The sequence below is a fragment of the Gadus morhua genome, chromosome 23 (assembly GCF_902167405.1).
Source record: "Gadus morhua chromosome 23, gadMor3.0, whole genome shotgun sequence".
Lineage (NCBI taxonomy): Eukaryota > Metazoa > Chordata > Actinopteri > Gadiformes > Gadidae > Gadus > Gadus morhua.
The window spans coordinates 10,524,906-10,542,196 of NC_044070.1; the positions used below are offsets into that span (position 1 = coordinate 10,524,906).

At 45.7% G+C, this 17,291-nt stretch overlaps 1 protein-coding gene across 1 annotated transcript in view; it reads left to right on the forward strand.

Moving 5' to 3' along the window:
* vps41 (VPS41 subunit of HOPS complex) overlaps positions 1–16,958 on the forward strand; it is an 18,567-nt gene extending 1,609 nt beyond the window's left edge. Inside the window, exons 3-28 of the mRNA XM_030348784.1 lie at positions 940–1,047; positions 3,043–3,120; positions 3,648–3,722; positions 4,681–4,743; positions 5,023–5,088; positions 6,491–6,610; positions 6,913–7,059; positions 7,345–7,411; positions 7,548–7,645; positions 7,893–8,028; positions 8,935–9,050; positions 9,692–9,810; positions 10,013–10,094; positions 11,652–11,744; positions 11,959–12,086; positions 12,195–12,339; positions 12,577–12,618; positions 12,702–12,752; positions 12,917–13,054; positions 13,343–13,397; positions 13,506–13,646; positions 13,995–14,131; positions 14,704–14,803; positions 15,482–15,526; positions 15,611–15,690; positions 16,581–16,958. Coding sequence (XP_030204644.1) covers positions 940–1,047; positions 3,043–3,120; positions 3,648–3,722; positions 4,681–4,743; positions 5,023–5,088; positions 6,491–6,610; positions 6,913–7,059; positions 7,345–7,411; positions 7,548–7,645; positions 7,893–8,028; positions 8,935–9,050; positions 9,692–9,810; positions 10,013–10,094; positions 11,652–11,744; positions 11,959–12,086; positions 12,195–12,339; positions 12,577–12,618; positions 12,702–12,752; positions 12,917–13,054; positions 13,343–13,397; positions 13,506–13,646; positions 13,995–14,131; positions 14,704–14,803; positions 15,482–15,526; positions 15,611–15,690; positions 16,581–16,661 — 2,511 coding nt within the window. The 3' untranslated portion in view covers positions 16,662–16,958. The remainder of the gene's footprint in view (positions 1–939; positions 1,048–3,042; positions 3,121–3,647; positions 3,723–4,680; positions 4,744–5,022; positions 5,089–6,490; positions 6,611–6,912; positions 7,060–7,344; positions 7,412–7,547; positions 7,646–7,892; positions 8,029–8,934; positions 9,051–9,691; positions 9,811–10,012; positions 10,095–11,651; positions 11,745–11,958; positions 12,087–12,194; positions 12,340–12,576; positions 12,619–12,701; positions 12,753–12,916; positions 13,055–13,342; positions 13,398–13,505; positions 13,647–13,994; positions 14,132–14,703; positions 14,804–15,481; positions 15,527–15,610; positions 15,691–16,580) is intronic.
* The last annotated feature ends 333 nt before the right edge of the window (positions 16,959–17,291 follow it).

Genomic DNA, 17,291 nt, shown 5'->3' on the forward strand with positions numbered 1-17,291 from the left:
GGGTGCGCCCTGGAAAGTCTGAACTTACGATAAGTTATACGCCTTGTTTTTAGATTTTAGTAGAAGGATTTTAGAGTAGACATATTCACGCTTATTCTCTTTGGTCAAATGTGGATATGAAAACGCGCTCGGCTATGTCCACACATCGCTGAGTGTGACCGATGCTGGATTACTGCTGCAGGCGATGGCTCTGTATACTGAAGAGGGGACATGTAATATTGGCTGGAATCTCTCAGACCTTGAATAATTGTAACAATAATGTGCTCTTACATGCTGGTCTATGGTCTCCTCACGTGGTCTATAGGGTCTCCAGTGCGTATTTGTCTATGCATTCTCCATGTGGTGGTCTGTGGTCCAGATGCCATGATCTGTACATGGTGGTTTATGGTGTCTCCACATGGTTGTCTTTGGTCTCTCTACATGGTGGTATATGGTCTCTACATGGTGGTATATGGTCTCTACATGGTGGTATATGGTCTCTACATGGTGGTATATGGTCTCTACATGGTGGTATATGGTCTCTACATGGTGGTATATGGTCTCTACATGGTGGTATATGGTCTACATGGTGGTATATGGTCTCTACATTGTGGTGTATGGTCTTTACATGGTGGTGTATGGTCTCTACATGGTGGTGTATGGTCTCTACATTGTGGTGTATGGTCTTTACATGGTGGTGTATGGTCTCTACATGGTGGTGTATGGTCTCTACATGGTGGTATATGGTCTCTACATTGTGGTGTTTGGTCTTTACATGGTGGTGTATGGTCTTTACACGATGGTCCTGTGGGTCTTTAGTCTCAACATGGTGGAATATGGGGCCTCCACATGGAGGTCTATGGTCCAGATGCCTGTCTGTACATTTTGGTCTATGGTGTCTTCACATAGTGGTCTATGGTCTCTACATCACGGTCCATTTATGGTGACTGTGTCTCGCAGGAGGAAGAGAGCGAGGAGGAGCCCAAGCTGAAGTACGAGCGACTGTCCAATGGCGTGACGGAGATTCTTCAGAAAGATGCGGCCAGCTGCATGACCGTCCACGACAAGGTACCGCCGCGATGGGTTCCACTGGGAAGTTTCATGTGGGATTATGGTATGACGTTGATGTCATTCCATATGTTGATGGAGGTATCACATTGATGTTCTCCCGTGTAATCGTAGTTTAACTATTTATTCCATCTGTGTAATATTGCGGAATGAAACTCTATTTCCCTGGGTCCATCATTTGAATATTTCACAAAGGTGACTCCCATGAAAACGCTGGAATAACAACAGTGAAATAATATATATATAATACTTTTTTTAAGAATATACAAATACAGCAGTTTAGTAAAATGATGTGCTGGGGAAATATAATCATATCTCTCTTACAGGGAAGAGTTGGTTAAAAGCACAATAGGAGAGATAGAGATATGGGGTCATATGTTGCTGTAGGGCTCAGGGTGTCACCTAGAACATCACCTGACATTGTTAACATGTTGGATACTAACAACAAGTTACTCTCCTCACACCTTTTCCCTCCTCTCCTCCTGCACCCCAGAACTAGCGTCTCCTCTCACCTCCTCCTTTTCTCCTGTTCTCCCTCCTCTCCTCTCCAGTCACCACCTCCTGTTCTCCTTATATCCTCTCCTTATCACCTCTCCTCCTGCGACTGGTAACCAGCCTCTCCTCTCACCTCCTCCCCTGCTGCTCTTCGCTTCTTTCTTTCTTTCTTTCTTTCTTTCTTTCTTTCTTTCTTTCTTTCTTTCTTTCTTTCTTTCTTTCTTTCTTTCTTTCTTTCTTTCTTTCTTATTCTCTCTTTTCTGTTGAATGTGGATGTTTTCCAATGGGGACGTGATTTGACTAGATGGTTTAAACATGTTGCAGTGGGGGTGGCAGGGACGACATATCTCCCACCTAGTGTATCAACACCTGATGTTCAGGAGGCCCTGTTGATTTCCACGCCTTTATTGTGCGTTTTATCTGATCTCCTGTTGCTATGGTTTCCAATCTGACTGCCCTGGCTGTGAACCGTGACCCGTGCCCGTGCTGCGTTCCAGCGAGCGCCCACGTTTGTATCTTCCTCCATCTAACCCGAGCAAGCTGTCGTCGCCCTTAGCAACAACCCCCCCACCCCACCCTCACCAGCACCAAGTGCAACCAGCCCATAATAGTCTGTTTCCCCACATTTTAAGTGGCTGAATTGGAATTTCATTTGAACAATTCCGTGTGGATGAATCCCTTTAAGAGAGGCCGCCGCTGCCCCGGCTGGCCTTTTATTTATTTATTTGGGCTGATTTTATTTGGGGTGGAAGGCAAGCAGTAGGCCTGTCTGACACGCTCAGCTGTGCCTGTAAATATAAGCATTTCATTATAGAACGCACTGGAGCCTGAGGGGCTCACGTGCACGTGCCCCACGCGCACGCACGGCCTGGGAGCGCGGCCTGGGAGATTTGGGGGTGGGGGGGTGGAGAGGGGGGGGGGGGGGGGGGGGGGGGGGGGTTTGCGTGAGCCGGTGAGTTTTGGTGCAAGAGCACACACTTTAATCTAACGCTGAAAGACCCCCATTCTATAATGTTTCTGTCCCAGTGAACCTGCATTTGTGACACACACACACACACACACACACACACACACACACACACACACACACACACACACACACACACACACACACACACACACACACAAACCAGTTGCTGTTTAGCGGAGGTAACATCTGGTTAGCAGCGAGCTCAGGGCCAGCCCGAGAGGAGCCCAGATTTACATTGCATTTATTATGTTTAATCCTTTTAATATGAGGGAGGAAATACCATTTCACACTGCCTGCCTTAATAAACGGCACCCCCCCCTCCCTCCCTGTAATTTCACAGCCTACGCCCTCGAGCCCCCAATCCTGCCTCCCCTGGCCCCCCTCCCTCCTCCTTCACCTTCCCCCTGCCTTAAAAACTATTTTTTTTAAATGTCTTCAGTCACTTATTTATTTAACTCCTGCTATTCGTCAGCAAGGGTTTTTTCCTTCAATAACATGTTGGTGATTAACGTGTGACCGGTTTGTTCCAGTTCTTGGCTCTCGGGACTCACTTCGGGAAGGTGTTCCTGTTGGACGTTCAGGGGAACGTCACACAGAAGTTTGAAATCGTGAGTGCTTAAAGAAACACATTTTAAGTGCTTTTTTTTCATCCTTTTTCAGATTTATATCTTACTTTAATGCCATATTCACATTTTATATAATTGTTCATGTCATCGTCATTTTTCTTATTTAGTATTCTTTTTTAGCACCAATACACTACAATCAATTCCTTGTGTGTGAACGCTGATACCGCAATAAAATAATCAGGAAATGTTATTACTGCTAGTTTTTAATCATGTGTTGAAGAGCTGTCAGTGAGAGTAAGTACAGTAAATCTTGTTAACGCACAAAACATACTCCTCTATGAAAGCAAAGTTAGCAGAAGCAAAGCGCTTCCTTCCTCTTCCCTTCAGCTTCCTCTTCATCGTATGTTGCAGACACTCTCCTCTCCCAACACAGGGCTGTAAAAGCCATCAAGGCACTTTTGGGATATTCCCACTCATTCCCATGTATAATACTGCTGTTCGTAAAGGCGAACTTTGACCCTGCATGTTGTTAACAAGCAGTACAATCTGGCTCTCTTGTGTGTTGGCAGAGCTCCGTGAAGATCAACCAGGTCAGTCTGGACGAGAGCGGAGAGAACGTGGGCATCTGCTCTGAGGATGGCAAGGTGAGACCCCGGAGGTACAGGCATCCTAGCCTAGGGTGCGACCGTAAAGTGTCCCCCCATCTCTCCCCAACCATTTACAGGCTATTGTTTAACCCCAATGTCAGGCTAACTACCTCTAGGCATCACTGAGAAAGAACCCTACCTGCTCATTAATGACTAAATGATGAACAATATATCAATGCTGATAATGTGAGATTAGGTTCAGAGATATCCCCCCGTGTTTCAAAGTTAAAAGAGGAGAGGGTGTGGTTCATCATCAGCCGTCTGTGGAACTCCTCTTCCTGTTCTCCATGTGCTTCCCATCTCTTCCCTTGTTATGATGAACATGATCCTGCTCCATGCGTTTCTTTGGGCCAGAGTGGCTGTCTGGTAGCACCCTGCTCTCGCCAGCTCTCCAGGGGCCGCCCGACAACATGTTGTCACAGGGGGAAAGTGGAGCAGACAATTAAAATGGATGCTGCAAGCAGTGGTCTGTCCTCAACCGATTCAGTTGGCAGTTAATCCTTAAGAATCAAACGTAATCCTTAATCACCGATGCAGTCCCGAGAGGAGGGCTCAACAGACCGTGACATGCCTCTTCCCTTTAAAAAGTTATTCTCTGCTGTTATTTTCTGCTTGTTGGTGTGTTCTCTGAGCGGGGTTGAGAGGAACATGCCCTGCCTTAAGGAGGTAAGAATCACCGAGAAGAGTTTGAGTTGGAGACTTACAGTTTGATGCTACCGTCTGAGCTAGCAGTTAAGTCAAAGATTAGGATCCTCCGTCCGCTCCCCCAGAAGAGCCGGCAGAATCATCCTGGCCACTAATTGGCTGCCCGGAGGAGAACAGGGGCCCAATCAAAGTGTTTTCCTGAGCGCTGGGCTCCCTGCAGGCGGGCGGCTGCAGACACAGCAATTAAAGAAGGAGAAGAAAGCAGGCGCGTTGACTGTGTGACCTTCCCTGTCCCCGCTCTGCTCCGCAGGTCCAGGTGTTTGGCCTGTATACCAGGGAGGGCTTCCACGAGAACTTCGACTGTCCCATCAAGGTGGGCCTCTGCCTCTGCTTCAGGCTGGGCGCTGAATGAAAGATGTTCGAGCATTGCATGGATTGACATCCATGCGATGCTCGAACAGCTGTCATTTAGACATTGAAAACATAACATCATTGTGAGAAATGTAATGCAATGTGCTACCTGGCTACATAGTCAGTGGGCTTCTTTGCCTCTCAGGTATGTAGTGTGACTACTAGCTAGCCTGTGGGCTACCTAGCCTGTCTGTAACATTGCCTGTTCATATCACTCTTGTGTTGTCGCCATGGTTGTTAGGTGGTGGCGCTGCATCCACAGTTCAGCAAATCCAACTACAAACAGTTTGTCACTGGGGGGAGCAAGGTAGGAACTTATTGTTATTCTACTTATCATCACTATTGTGTTTCTGTTTGTAGGTTGTATGCAGTCACCCAAAAATTGCCTGCTTTGTCTTTCCTGCTATGTTTTCTGGTTCATGAATGACCGACTAGTTGAGGTGGTTCACCGACATTTAATTGTACGACATATCCTCATAGCATTATAAAGATCATCAAATGATGTCACTGAATAAGTGACCTTTGTCAAACTTCGCTCAGAATCACAGACCCAGAACCATAAATGTGGCCACTGGCGCAGAGTGGACCTACAGGGGGCAATTTGGCAGGAAGTAGAATTTGGCCTTCTCTATAGTGTGTCAGGGTTTGAAGAGTTGTCAGGGCCCAACAGTGGTCCAATCATACTTAAGGATGTGCAAGTCTGAGCTGCTCCGGCCCGGCCCGAGGAGGTCAAGATCAGAACGGTTCCTGATGTCAGAACATCCGTACGCGGGGAGCCCGGGTAGTATCATCATCATCATCCCGCTCCTCACTGTCAGAGATAGATAGCACTGCGGTCAGAACACAAGCGGAATGTTGCGCGCTACATTTCAAAGATGTCGCTCAGCCCGTTGAGCTGACAAGCCGATCTACCAGGAGAAACAGAGTAGGGTGTGTTTTGACAGGGGGGGGGAAGCCGTGTTTCCCACCATGACAAGCCCCGCGTTGGTTCCTCGCCGCTTTCTATCAATCGTTCCAATTTTCCCTCCGTTTCCTCCGAGCCGCGGACGCCTCCACCGACGGGGATGAAATCAATTGAAGTTAGCTGATCCCATGGAGCCGGTTTAAACCGGTCTCCCCACCTCTCAGGATTAACATATCCTCACCGCTGCTTGAGAGAGCGTCACTAGGGCGCTGCTTGTCTCCGCTGCTCCCTGACCACATGCTGGGAGATATGCCAGCCATACATTGGCTGTATGTTAGTGGTCAGTTAGTGGTTCGTTTGTGGTGTGTTGGATGCATATTTTACGGTATATTAGTGCTGCAATATCAGTATATTTGTGAAAATTAGTTGTAGGAAATGTATATTAGTGATTAGTGATGAGTAGTATGAAATATATAACCATCATTAGACATATTGTTATATATAATTCAGTTTGTCACTGATTGATCAGTTTTGTTATTGAAATAATATTTGCCAATTCGTTTTCATCCATTTAAAGAATATATCCTAATTACATACTTATACTAAACTTAATAATACCATTAGGTAAAATCGGATAATGATCTCTAATGCTTGTTATATGTATTGAATGGACATGTAACTTTACGGTTTGCAGCGGTCCTTTACTGCCCCCTATTGGCCAAGCTGCACTGCTGCACTCACGTCTAAAGGTAGTACACAATAGAATGAGGTGGGTTCGATTGACAGGTGTGTGTGTATGTGCTAGCTTCTGCTGTACGAGAGGAACTGGCTGAACCGCTGGAAGACGTCTGTTCTCCACGAGGGAGAAGGAACCATCTCCAACATCCAGTGGAGAACTAACCTCATTGCCTGGGCTAACAATGTGGTGAGACCCCCAGGGCGCACACGCACACACAGTTACTCATTCATTCCAACACACGCACACACAAAGTCACTCACTCTCAAACACTCAAGCATAAATACACACACACACACTTAAGGCAACATCACACAAAGTCATCGGGTTGGAATATGAAAAGGTTTTGCTGAGGTATAAACCCTACTGAAAGGTCCCTGCCTCCCTGGACTCAGGGTTGATTATTCAATGATGCCATCAACGATAGAATACACACAAACCATCCCCATGAACACGTCCTCATCCTCTGTGCTCCTCCTTTTCTTCCTCAGGGTGTGAAGATCTATGACATCAGCACCAAGCAGCGCATCACCAACGTGCTGCGGGACGACGTGAGCCTCAGACCGGACATGTACCCCTGCAGCCTCTGCTGGAAGGACAACCAGACCCTCATCGTGGGCTGGGGGAAGTCGATCAAGGTGGGACTGTTGGGGATGAGGGCCTGGGCGGACGTCTACCATGTCTGTTATAGGGGACAGGCAACCAAATGAATGGTGAACTAGTGTTTTTGCTGATTTGGTCTGAGTGAGCGCTTCTCCTAATGCAGACGTATCAGACTTTTAAATTAACCCTCAGAGACTGTGCCGGCTGTAACACTTGTGAGGAACCTGTGATGTAGAGGTAGGGCTGTGGAGATGTTTAGTGCTGGTGGCATTTTAAGGTTGTATTTAGGGAGTGCTCTTCATGTTGGTTCTGATCACCAGATGTGCGCCGTGAAGGAGAGAAACCCGACTGAACTGCGAGACCTTCCCAGTCGCTACGTGGAAATAGGTCAGCTCTATACACTAAATCATATATCCAACTATCAAGTAACAGAAAAGTGCATGCAAAGTGGTTTAGTAAGTGTGATCTCTTAGTAGGTTTTTCTACGATAACGGTGGCTTTTGTTGTGTATTTTGGACAACAGTGTCGGCGTTTGAGACAGAGTTCTTCATCAGCGGTCTGGCACCTCTGGCTGACCAGCTGGTCACACTGTACTTCGTCAAGGAGAACGCAAAACAACTGGTGAGAAACGCATGTCAACTAGAGCCGCATAACTCTAGCAACTGGTGAGAAACACATGTTAACTAGAGCTGCATAACTCTAACAACTGGTGAGAAACACATGTTAACTAGAGCTGCATAACTCTAACAACTGGTGAGAAACACATGTTAGCTAGAGCCGCATAACTCTAACAACTGGTGAGAAACACATGTTAGCTAGAGCTGCACAACTCTGTAATGTTTACATACAATTTCTTTCAATGCGTCAGGAAGAGGAGGAGGAGTTCCGTGCGCGGCCTCGTCTGGACATCATCCAGCCGCTGGCGGAGAGCTGTGAGGAGATCTCCTCAGACGCTCTGTCGGTACGCAACTTCACGGACAACGAGTGTCGTGACTACCGCCTGGGTGAGGCTTCCCCCACACACACACACACACACACACACACACACACACACACACACACACACACACACACACACACACTCACACTCACACTCACACCCGTACTCTAGGTCCATACCGCCTCATGGACACACACACAAGCATGCGCTACACACGGCTGTACTCAAGAGCAGTGGCCTTCGATCTGTGGGTCGCCATCCTTAAGAGGCAGACCAAGTGGCTCACAGGAAGGATTGTGCGTTTTGTTTTAATGGTTCATGAGGAATGGACACAATCCAAATAACTCAATGTCTACAGTCTACCTGTAGGCATCCTAGAGAAAGATGTCCTCCAAACCCCTAGCTGCTCCTTATTCAGCTGTCTGTGTACTTCTAACCCCCACCTGCTTTTTTGTTACCTGTCTCTGTACTTTTGTACCCATATCAGCTCTTTGATTAACTTTCAATGTTCTGTCTGACACCTACCTGCTCAATGACCTGTCTCTGTACTGTCTAGCCCCTACCTGCTCAATGACCTGTCTCTGTACTGTCTAACCCCTACCTGCTCCTTAATGACCTGTCTCTGTACTGTCTAGCCCCTACCTGCTTAATGACCTGTCTCTACTGTCTAGCCCCTACCTGCTCAATGACCTGTCTCTGTACTGTCTGACCCCTACCTGCTTAATGACCTGTCTCTGTACTGTCTAGCCCCTACCTGCTCAATGACCTGTCTCTGTACTGTCTAGCCCCTACCTGCTCAATGACCTGTCACTGTACTGTCTAGCCCCTACCTGCTCGATGACCTTTCTCTGTACTGTCTAGCCCCTACCTGCTCAATGACCTGTCTCTGTACTGTCTAGCCTAACTGCTCCTTGATGACTGATCTGAACCGCTCTCGTTTCATGACTAAACGGTAGCTGTTGTTCCTCAGAGCATGCTGAGGGAGAGTCTCTGTTCTACATCATCAGTCCTAAAGACATCGTGGTGGCCAAGGAGAGGGACCAGGACGACCACATCGACTGGCTGCTGGACAAGAAGAAGTACGAGGTCAGGGCTCCAGAATCACAACTTTGTTATCTGTTTTTATTGTACTCCGTTTAAGAATGCTTGATTCTGATTGGCTGGGTGGAGGGCATTAACCCGGCAGGTTGCCCGCTGACTTGTCGGTTGTAGCTGAAGATATATGGACACCTGCTAAGTAGTTCCAGTCAAATTGTCGGTTCAGCCTTCAAAGCGATAACTGGTAAATTGTGAAAAATGCATTAAACTGTAATCAGAAAACGCGGTTAACTCTTAGCAAGAGAGGGCCAAACGCGGCCCTTCGAGGTGTCCAAAACTTGTTTGATCAATCGTAATTAAAGAGGACTACTTTTTGAGGGAGATGAACTCAAACAGAGTATACATTTAATAAGGTTGCAATGCGAAAAAGAAAAAGCATAATTATTAGAGTATTTGAATTGTTTTTATTATGTTGGCAAGCAAGAAGTACAATAAACGGGATAATCACCTCAAGGCAGGGCAATAAACAGTTTGATATGCCCGGCTCGTGGAAGGTAAGCCGTCCAGGAGCCTGGCCTATCAAACTGTTTATGGCCCTGCCTCTCGGTGAATAATCACCGAGACCTTATATGATGATGTATGAGGTGAACGAATGAGTGAATGTTGTGGTGGTGTGTTCCCCCTCCCAGGAGGCCCTGATGGCAGCAGAGATCAGCTTTAAGAACATCAAGAGACACGACGTGCAGAAGATCGGCATGGCCTACATCAACCACCTGGTGGAGAAGGGGGACTATGACACTGCTGCCAGGTACCAGAAAACATATCCTATGTGTCTGAGTTAAAGTCTACACATATGTTATGTTATAATCATAGTATGAAGGGCCGCTTAGATTGATATTTGTAATATCTGTATGTTGAGATCATTAAAACCGCCAGAATCCTACAGAATCCCATTTTCAATGATTCTTATGAAGAGAAATATAGAATAATAAACATGTTTCTCTCATCAGAAAATGCCAAAAGGTTCTTGGTAAAAACATGGAGCTGTGGGAGAATGAGGTGTACCGCTTCAAGACCATCGGCCAGCTGAAGGTGGGTCCAAGCCGGTTCTTCCATACTGTCACATGTTCTGCTGTCTCCATCCTCCATACTAGTGTTGCACGATACCAAAATTATGACTTCGATACGATACCTGCGCGAAAATACCTCGATACTCAATACTGAACCGATACCACGGTGAAAATCTAAAAGCTTGGTCCTTTCCTGCTTTCTGAGCAATTTACGTTGATAAATGAATTCTTGAGATCAGAGAATTGTATTCCGATTGAGGCGTATTAGTATATAAAACGCCTCAATCGGAATACAATTCTCTGATCGGAATACAATTCCATGCAGAATAGAAGAGGTGGTGTAGTCCGCTATAATCGACACGTATAAACTTATTCCCATTGGTTTGGGGTGGGTGCGGCTACTTTTTAACTGAGAGAGATGGCATCAAGAGCTGCAGTAGTTCGCAATTGGTCCGTCTGTACTTTTATGAACACCATACTAGACCGCTGTCAAGGATAGTGGATTTTTTGCCTGATTCACGTCTTTCTTATCACTTCGCAAGTAGTCCGGTAACTTATGAACCCCAGCGTGTCCGGTTGCTAAGCGACGTTAACGACTTTGGCGGACTATTTCTCTGCTGATCAACACTACGAATGGTAATTGTAAAAAGACACACCGTGTGAAGATATTGTTTTGTTTTGGCAAGGAGCCGTGTAATAAGCGGGATAATGTATAGAATGTCGCTATCATTGTCATTATCGAAAATAATACCCTTCAGGGCAATGCAAGACACCTCCGCGTCCCGTCGGGGTCCGGTTCGCCCTGTTGGTGTTCTGTACAACATTATCCCTTACATATATCATTTAAGTCCAGACCAGCATAACGGTTGTGCGTGAGAGGCATACGGGCGTACGCGTACTACTTTTGTAAATGACATATATATAGTAAATTCGGATTGCATGAAAGGAATAGATCTATTCTGATTAGAAATCTAATCAGATCACCTGTCAATAGCCCCGTTTACATGGACACTTCTGATCCGTTATATACACTCCATACTTCAATTCTCCCGTCTTTTTCTCCACAAGCCGAGGACTGTCGGCAAGCCCTTCCGAACCTGTCGCCGTCTCGTTGCGTCTCACTCTCACTCACTCTCAGTGAACTGCCTGATGCTGTTGTGTGCGAGCTGAGGGGCACGCCCACTGACTAGCCTCTTTGTGCAAGTATGACTGAGAGTTGATGCTGAGCTTGTGTATGTGCAAGTCCTTTCGTTCAAAGTATTTTTTTCTTTCATATTTTCTCTTTTTTTTTTCAAATAAAAGTATTCTTTTTTATATCTAAAAGTATCGATACTAAAAAATGTGCGTAGCGTACCGTTTTTTGCGGGTATCGTGATACCTTTCTAGCATCGGTATACCGCGCAACACTACAACTATTATAACATGTTCTGCTGGCTCCTCCCTCCATACTGTAACATGTTCTGCTGGCTCCTCCCTCCATACTGTACCATGTTCTGCTGGCTCCTCCCTCCATACTGTACCATGTTCTGCTGTCTCCTCCCTCCATACTGTAACATGGTCTGCTGTCTCCGCCCCCCAGGCCATCAGCCAGTACCTGCCCAGGGGCGATCTACGCCTACGACCAGCCATCTATGAGATGATCCTCCATGAATTCCTCAAGACCGACTATGAGGTAATGGGAGGGAGTAGGAGGCAGGGAGGGAGATGAAAAGATGGATTTATAAAGATGGAAGGAGGGATTGATGGGTGAACGATGGACAGATTATCATTTGATTCCTGTGGGAAAAGTCTTGGTGCAAAATAAATGATAACCGTTTTTTCCTAACGAATCATCATATGTCCTTGATGGATGAATCGATGGCTGATGGACGCGCCTCCCCTCACAGGGCTTCGCCACGCTGATCCGGGAGTGGCCGGGGGAGCTTTACAACAACATGGCCGTCGTCCAGGCGGTGGGAGACCAGCTGAAGAAGGACCCCACCCACCGCACGCTGCTCACCACCCTGGCTGAACTGTGAGGAGCCTTTTGATCTCCTGAGTAGTAGTCCCAACGCTGCCCTGGCCTGAACCAGCTCCTCAGGACACTGTGGTTATACGTGTTGTTGTGTTCACGCCATGGCAGGTACACGTACGACCAACGCTACGACCGGGCACTGGAGATCTACCTGCGGCTGAGGCACAAAGACGTGTATCAGCTGATCCACAAACACAACCTCTTCGCCTCCATAGAGGACAAGATCGTTCTGCTCATGGACTTTGATAAAGAGGTAGCAGGACTGAAAACATATACACATCAGAAATAACAGTACATGGTACAGTACATACAACAGTACATAAGTCTCTGTTTCTGTTTCTTACTACATACTGCAATGTTCTAGAACCATGTTGAATTCTAGTACCCTGATGAATTCCAGAATACCAGTGTATAGCAGTGTTCTAGTAGGCATTGTTCTTGAATCTCTGCGTAACGAGGACCATTTGTGTGTGTGCATTGCTGTTTCCAGAAAGCCGTGGACATGCTCTTGGATAACGAAGACAAGATATCGGTATGCACCTCTCACATGGGTTGCTGTTGCTAAGAGTTAACGTTTCACTACTGTGGACTGATCTCTCCTCCTGTCCACTGCAGACGGACCGAGTGGTGGAGGAGCTCAGGGACCGACCGGAGCTGCTCCATGTGGTAAACCTCTCAAACATACTACCGTCCTCTGATTGGACCGTTTCACATTGAGTCATTTAAGTGATTCTGGTATCCACAGTAACTTATAGCAAATGCAGGGAAGTACAGGTGGCTGGTTGCAGCTCCACCCTAACGGTCCTACCTCCCACCTCCTTCCCCTGCAGTACCTCCATAAGCTGTTCAAGCGCGACCACCACAAGGGCCAGCGGTACCATGAGCGACAGATCGGCCTCTATGCCGAGTACGACCGGCCCAACCTGCTGCCCTTCCTCCGGGACAGCACCCACTGTCCTCTGGAGAAGGTACGTTAGCATCACAACGCCCTGTTTCTCCAGCTAATCTCATCACAGTACATTCTGTTAATCAGGCTAAACATCATAACGCCCTTTGACTCATTCAAATCATATCACAGTACGTCCATTTACTCATTCATAACCTATCACAGTACGTTCTGTTTTGCATGGTAAAAACATCACATTGCGTCCTTAGTTCTGACTCAAGCTAAGCGGACGCTCCTAGCTCACTTCCTCTTCCTGGATCTCCCTTCTCCCCTCCTGTCGCTCCATCTCTCCATGTCTCTCCATCCCCAGGCTCTGGAGATTTGTCAGGAGAGGAACTTTGTGGAGGAGACGGTCTTCCTGCTCAGTGAGTACAGGCCGCTGGGCTCCAGTTGGTCCTTTACCATTAGAGCTCTACAATGAAGGTCACTGGAACTTGGTGTGACATGGCTGACCCCTGACCCCTGACCCTCAGGCCGGATGGGGAACTGCAGGCGGGCACTGCAGATGATCATGGAGGAGCTGGGCGACGTGGACAAGGCCATAGACTTCGCTAAGGAGCAGGACGACTCTGAGCTGTGGGAGGACCTCATCTCGTACTCCATAGACAAACCACGTACGTTTCCTCCGTCTTTGTTCAGCTCATTGGATTGGTCAGCAGTAGATGAGTTCAACTAAAGTTGAAGTGGAGGCTGGGGACAATCAAAGCATCCAATCAAAAGAAAAAGAAAAGACTATTACAAACAGTTTCACATACAGTTTCACATCATATACTGTAAGTGCTTTTTCAATTTTCATTATATAGCTGCTTTAAAAACAGAGTTTTTGAAGTGCTTTCGCAAAACATAAAAACAAAACACTGGTTGAGTGCTCGCTCACAAGTGGCTGTGGATACATATATGCCTGCTGAACGTCTAGCAGTGAGCAGTGATTCCTAGTGTGTGAATCACTGTCTATTCTGCAGCATTCATCACGGGTCTGCTGAATAACATCGGGACCCACGTGGACCCCATACTGCTGATCCACCGCATCAAGGAGGGCATGGAGATCCCCAACCTCCGGGACTCCCTGGTCAAGATCCTGCAGGACTACAACCTCCAGGTGAGAGGAGGGGGCCACTAAAGACCTCCTCCATCCAGCGGCCATATTGGTTTGCTGGGTAGGGAAACTCTTTGGAAAGCAGGACGACTCAATCAATTATTTTAGGTACGGCATTACCCCACCCAAGAAGCATATAGAATGCATTTTCATTAAGTTTACATGTTTCCCCAAACAAGAAGACAAGAAGGGTTCCCCTACAAAATGTGGCCACCAGGTGAATATCAGTCTGTTTTGCTTTCTGATTCGGCATCTATTACACTCCTAACTTTCACCAAATCTTCCCTCGCGGTTTGGGGGGGTTTCCCCATGTCCTTTTAGAGGGTTTAGGGTTGAGAATTGTCTTATAATGTGGGCCAGTGAAGCCTTTTGCGAGTAATGATGATTAAGGGCTTGGCGAAAAGGCCAACACCTAACATCACCTCCATCTGACTTGTGGTCCGCCTACCCACCATGGACAAAACTCACACCAGTTCACTAACGACCCGTCCCGACCAATGATAATGTTTGATTAATGATTTGAGGAGGTTCGCGGCACCACTTCCTGACCACAGATGTTGTTTTCCTGGGTATAGATCCTGCTGAGAGAGGGCTGTAAGAAGATCCTGGTGGCTGATTCCCTGTCCCTGCTCCAGAAGATGCACCGCACCCAGATGAGGGGGGTCCGTGTCGACGGTGAGGGCAGAGCTCATATTGGGACCCTTTTTTGTTTTTGCCATAGGTGGCGCAAAAGACAACGAAACAGGTCTTCAATATGGCCACTTGTACTAAAATAACTAACATAAAAGATCATAACTCTCATACCATAAATAACTTAGACATAACATCATTCATGGATTGTATTTATTTAAACAGGCAAGGCACTTGATACATTTGTCATTAAAGATGCCGTGTGTAGGTATTACTGTCATCTAGCGGTAATTTGATTGGTGTTCTCCAACACTGTAGGGGAAGCTACGGTGTCCTGTGCTGGCCTGTAAGGTGCGAATAGGTACCTTTTGGAGGTCATCATCTATGACAGCATCGAGTAGCCAATTGTCTATTGACAAGGTTCCTTGATAGATGCATTAATTGTATTTAGTTATTGTAAAACTAAAGGTAATAGTTTACAAGACAAAACATAACATCTGGGCTTCTCTAAAAACATGGTGAGCTCGGTTGAAGAGGATCCGCGCTCTATGTAGATATAAAGGGCTAATGGTGGTAGGGAAACGAAAACACAATGATCCTTATTTTCATGGGATTATACACAAATTAAAATTATTATTATATTAAGTCATGCCACAAAATTTACCTTTTAATGAACAAAACTATCATAACCAAAATAACTAACGTCTTCCTGATTCTTAACAGATGAGAACATCTGTGAGGCGTGTCATGGGACCATTTTACCGTCAGGTGGGTTACGTGTACCTACTCTATACTTTGTCAATCATTTCCCGGTGGGTGGTCCTGTGTTCATGCTGTGTCTCTGTGTTGTAGACATGGCCCAGCCCTTCAGCGTGGTGGTCTTCAACTGTAGACATATGTTCCACAAGGAGTGTTTACCTTCTTCAGGAACCGTGAGTACCACAACGCGACTCCCTGCCTAACGGCCAATGGACCAATAGGAATACTCCATCAAGCTAGGGAAGGACGAGGTCTCCTTCTGTGTGTCCTTCCCTATTGCCTTTGCTTCCCCCTATCTTATGTATTTCCCTACCTCCTTGAAAATCTCCTACCCTGAATCCTTTCCTATCTCCTTTCCTATCACACAACCACACTGGTTTACAATCAAATAGTCGGGTAGGCTGAAATCTATTGGTCAATTTGGTGCAAGGTAGGGCTGGGCGATTGATTGAATTTCGTTCTCGATTTCGATTTTAGCGTCTAACGATCACAAAACTAATATAATCGATTTTTTGATGTATATATATATATTTTTTATTAAATTTTTTATAGAACGCGCAGAACAGCTGGATGCATATCTGTACATTATTTTAGATTTGAACACCTTTTGACCATTGTGTGTATTTTTTTATGGTGAAATTTCAAAGTTCTCAGTTACAAAGTGTTTTTGGGAGAGACATGCTGAATAAATATATCATGTTTTCAAACTCAAAAAGAATCGTTTGAATAATCGTGATTTCAATATTGGCCAAAATAATCGTGATTAGGATTTTTTCCATGATCGAGCAGCCCTCGTGCAAGGTGATGTCTATAGCCACACGTGACTTCCCTTTGCACTTGGTTGCCAGTCTCTAACTGGAGCCAGGATACATTTTGCTGTGGCACCTGAATTTACGTTCCATGATCAATAAAGTAATATCTTATATTATTGCAGATATTCAAGCAATGCCTAATATTCCTTGAGTTGTTTTTTTACTTTTACTCATAAAGTTGATTTTTATGATTATTATTCTGAGCCATTGGTTACGAGGAAGCTGTAACTATGGCAAACATGTGTTAACAGATTCCTGCAGTCCAGTTCTGCAACATCTGCAGTGCGAAGAAGAGAGGTCCTGGGAGTGGAATACTCGACATGAAGAAGTGATAGTTGCTCAAGCTAATGCTTATTCTACTGCTAAGGCTAATGATAAGTCTACCCCTACCAACAGTATTTATATTGTTAATACTATTAATTTTACCTCCACACACTGCGTCCTTTCATGAATAAAGACCATAATAAATCTGGTGTAGACTTAAACTATTGCAGATCATTTTTTATCAGGGTTTTATGTTACCTAACCGTTGCACTATGTGATGCTTGTTCTTTCTGCTTGCCTTAACTTATGTATGTATGCAATGACTGCAAGTTGCAGAATAAAGATTACGAAAAATTCAAAAAAAATTGGTGTCTCTTCAGGCAACATCGTTAAGCTGCAATTTTGTTTGTGTTACCTGCATTTGTGTTTGTGTGTTTTTAGCTTTACATTTGAATAACTTGGTGGTGTAACCTAACCATATTGATGACCATAACTTGATTATTACATCGATTATTATTCATGTGTTATTGTCATTGAAGGGGGAGGACCATTTTTACCTTAATGACCTAGTTATTCAACATTGATGGTTATTCAACCATAATAAACCATATTCATTCGATTAATATTGCTATTATGCTCATTGTTTAGTTGAAGGTAGAAACTAGTTAACAAACTTAAGTGAATTACCTTTCTCTCTC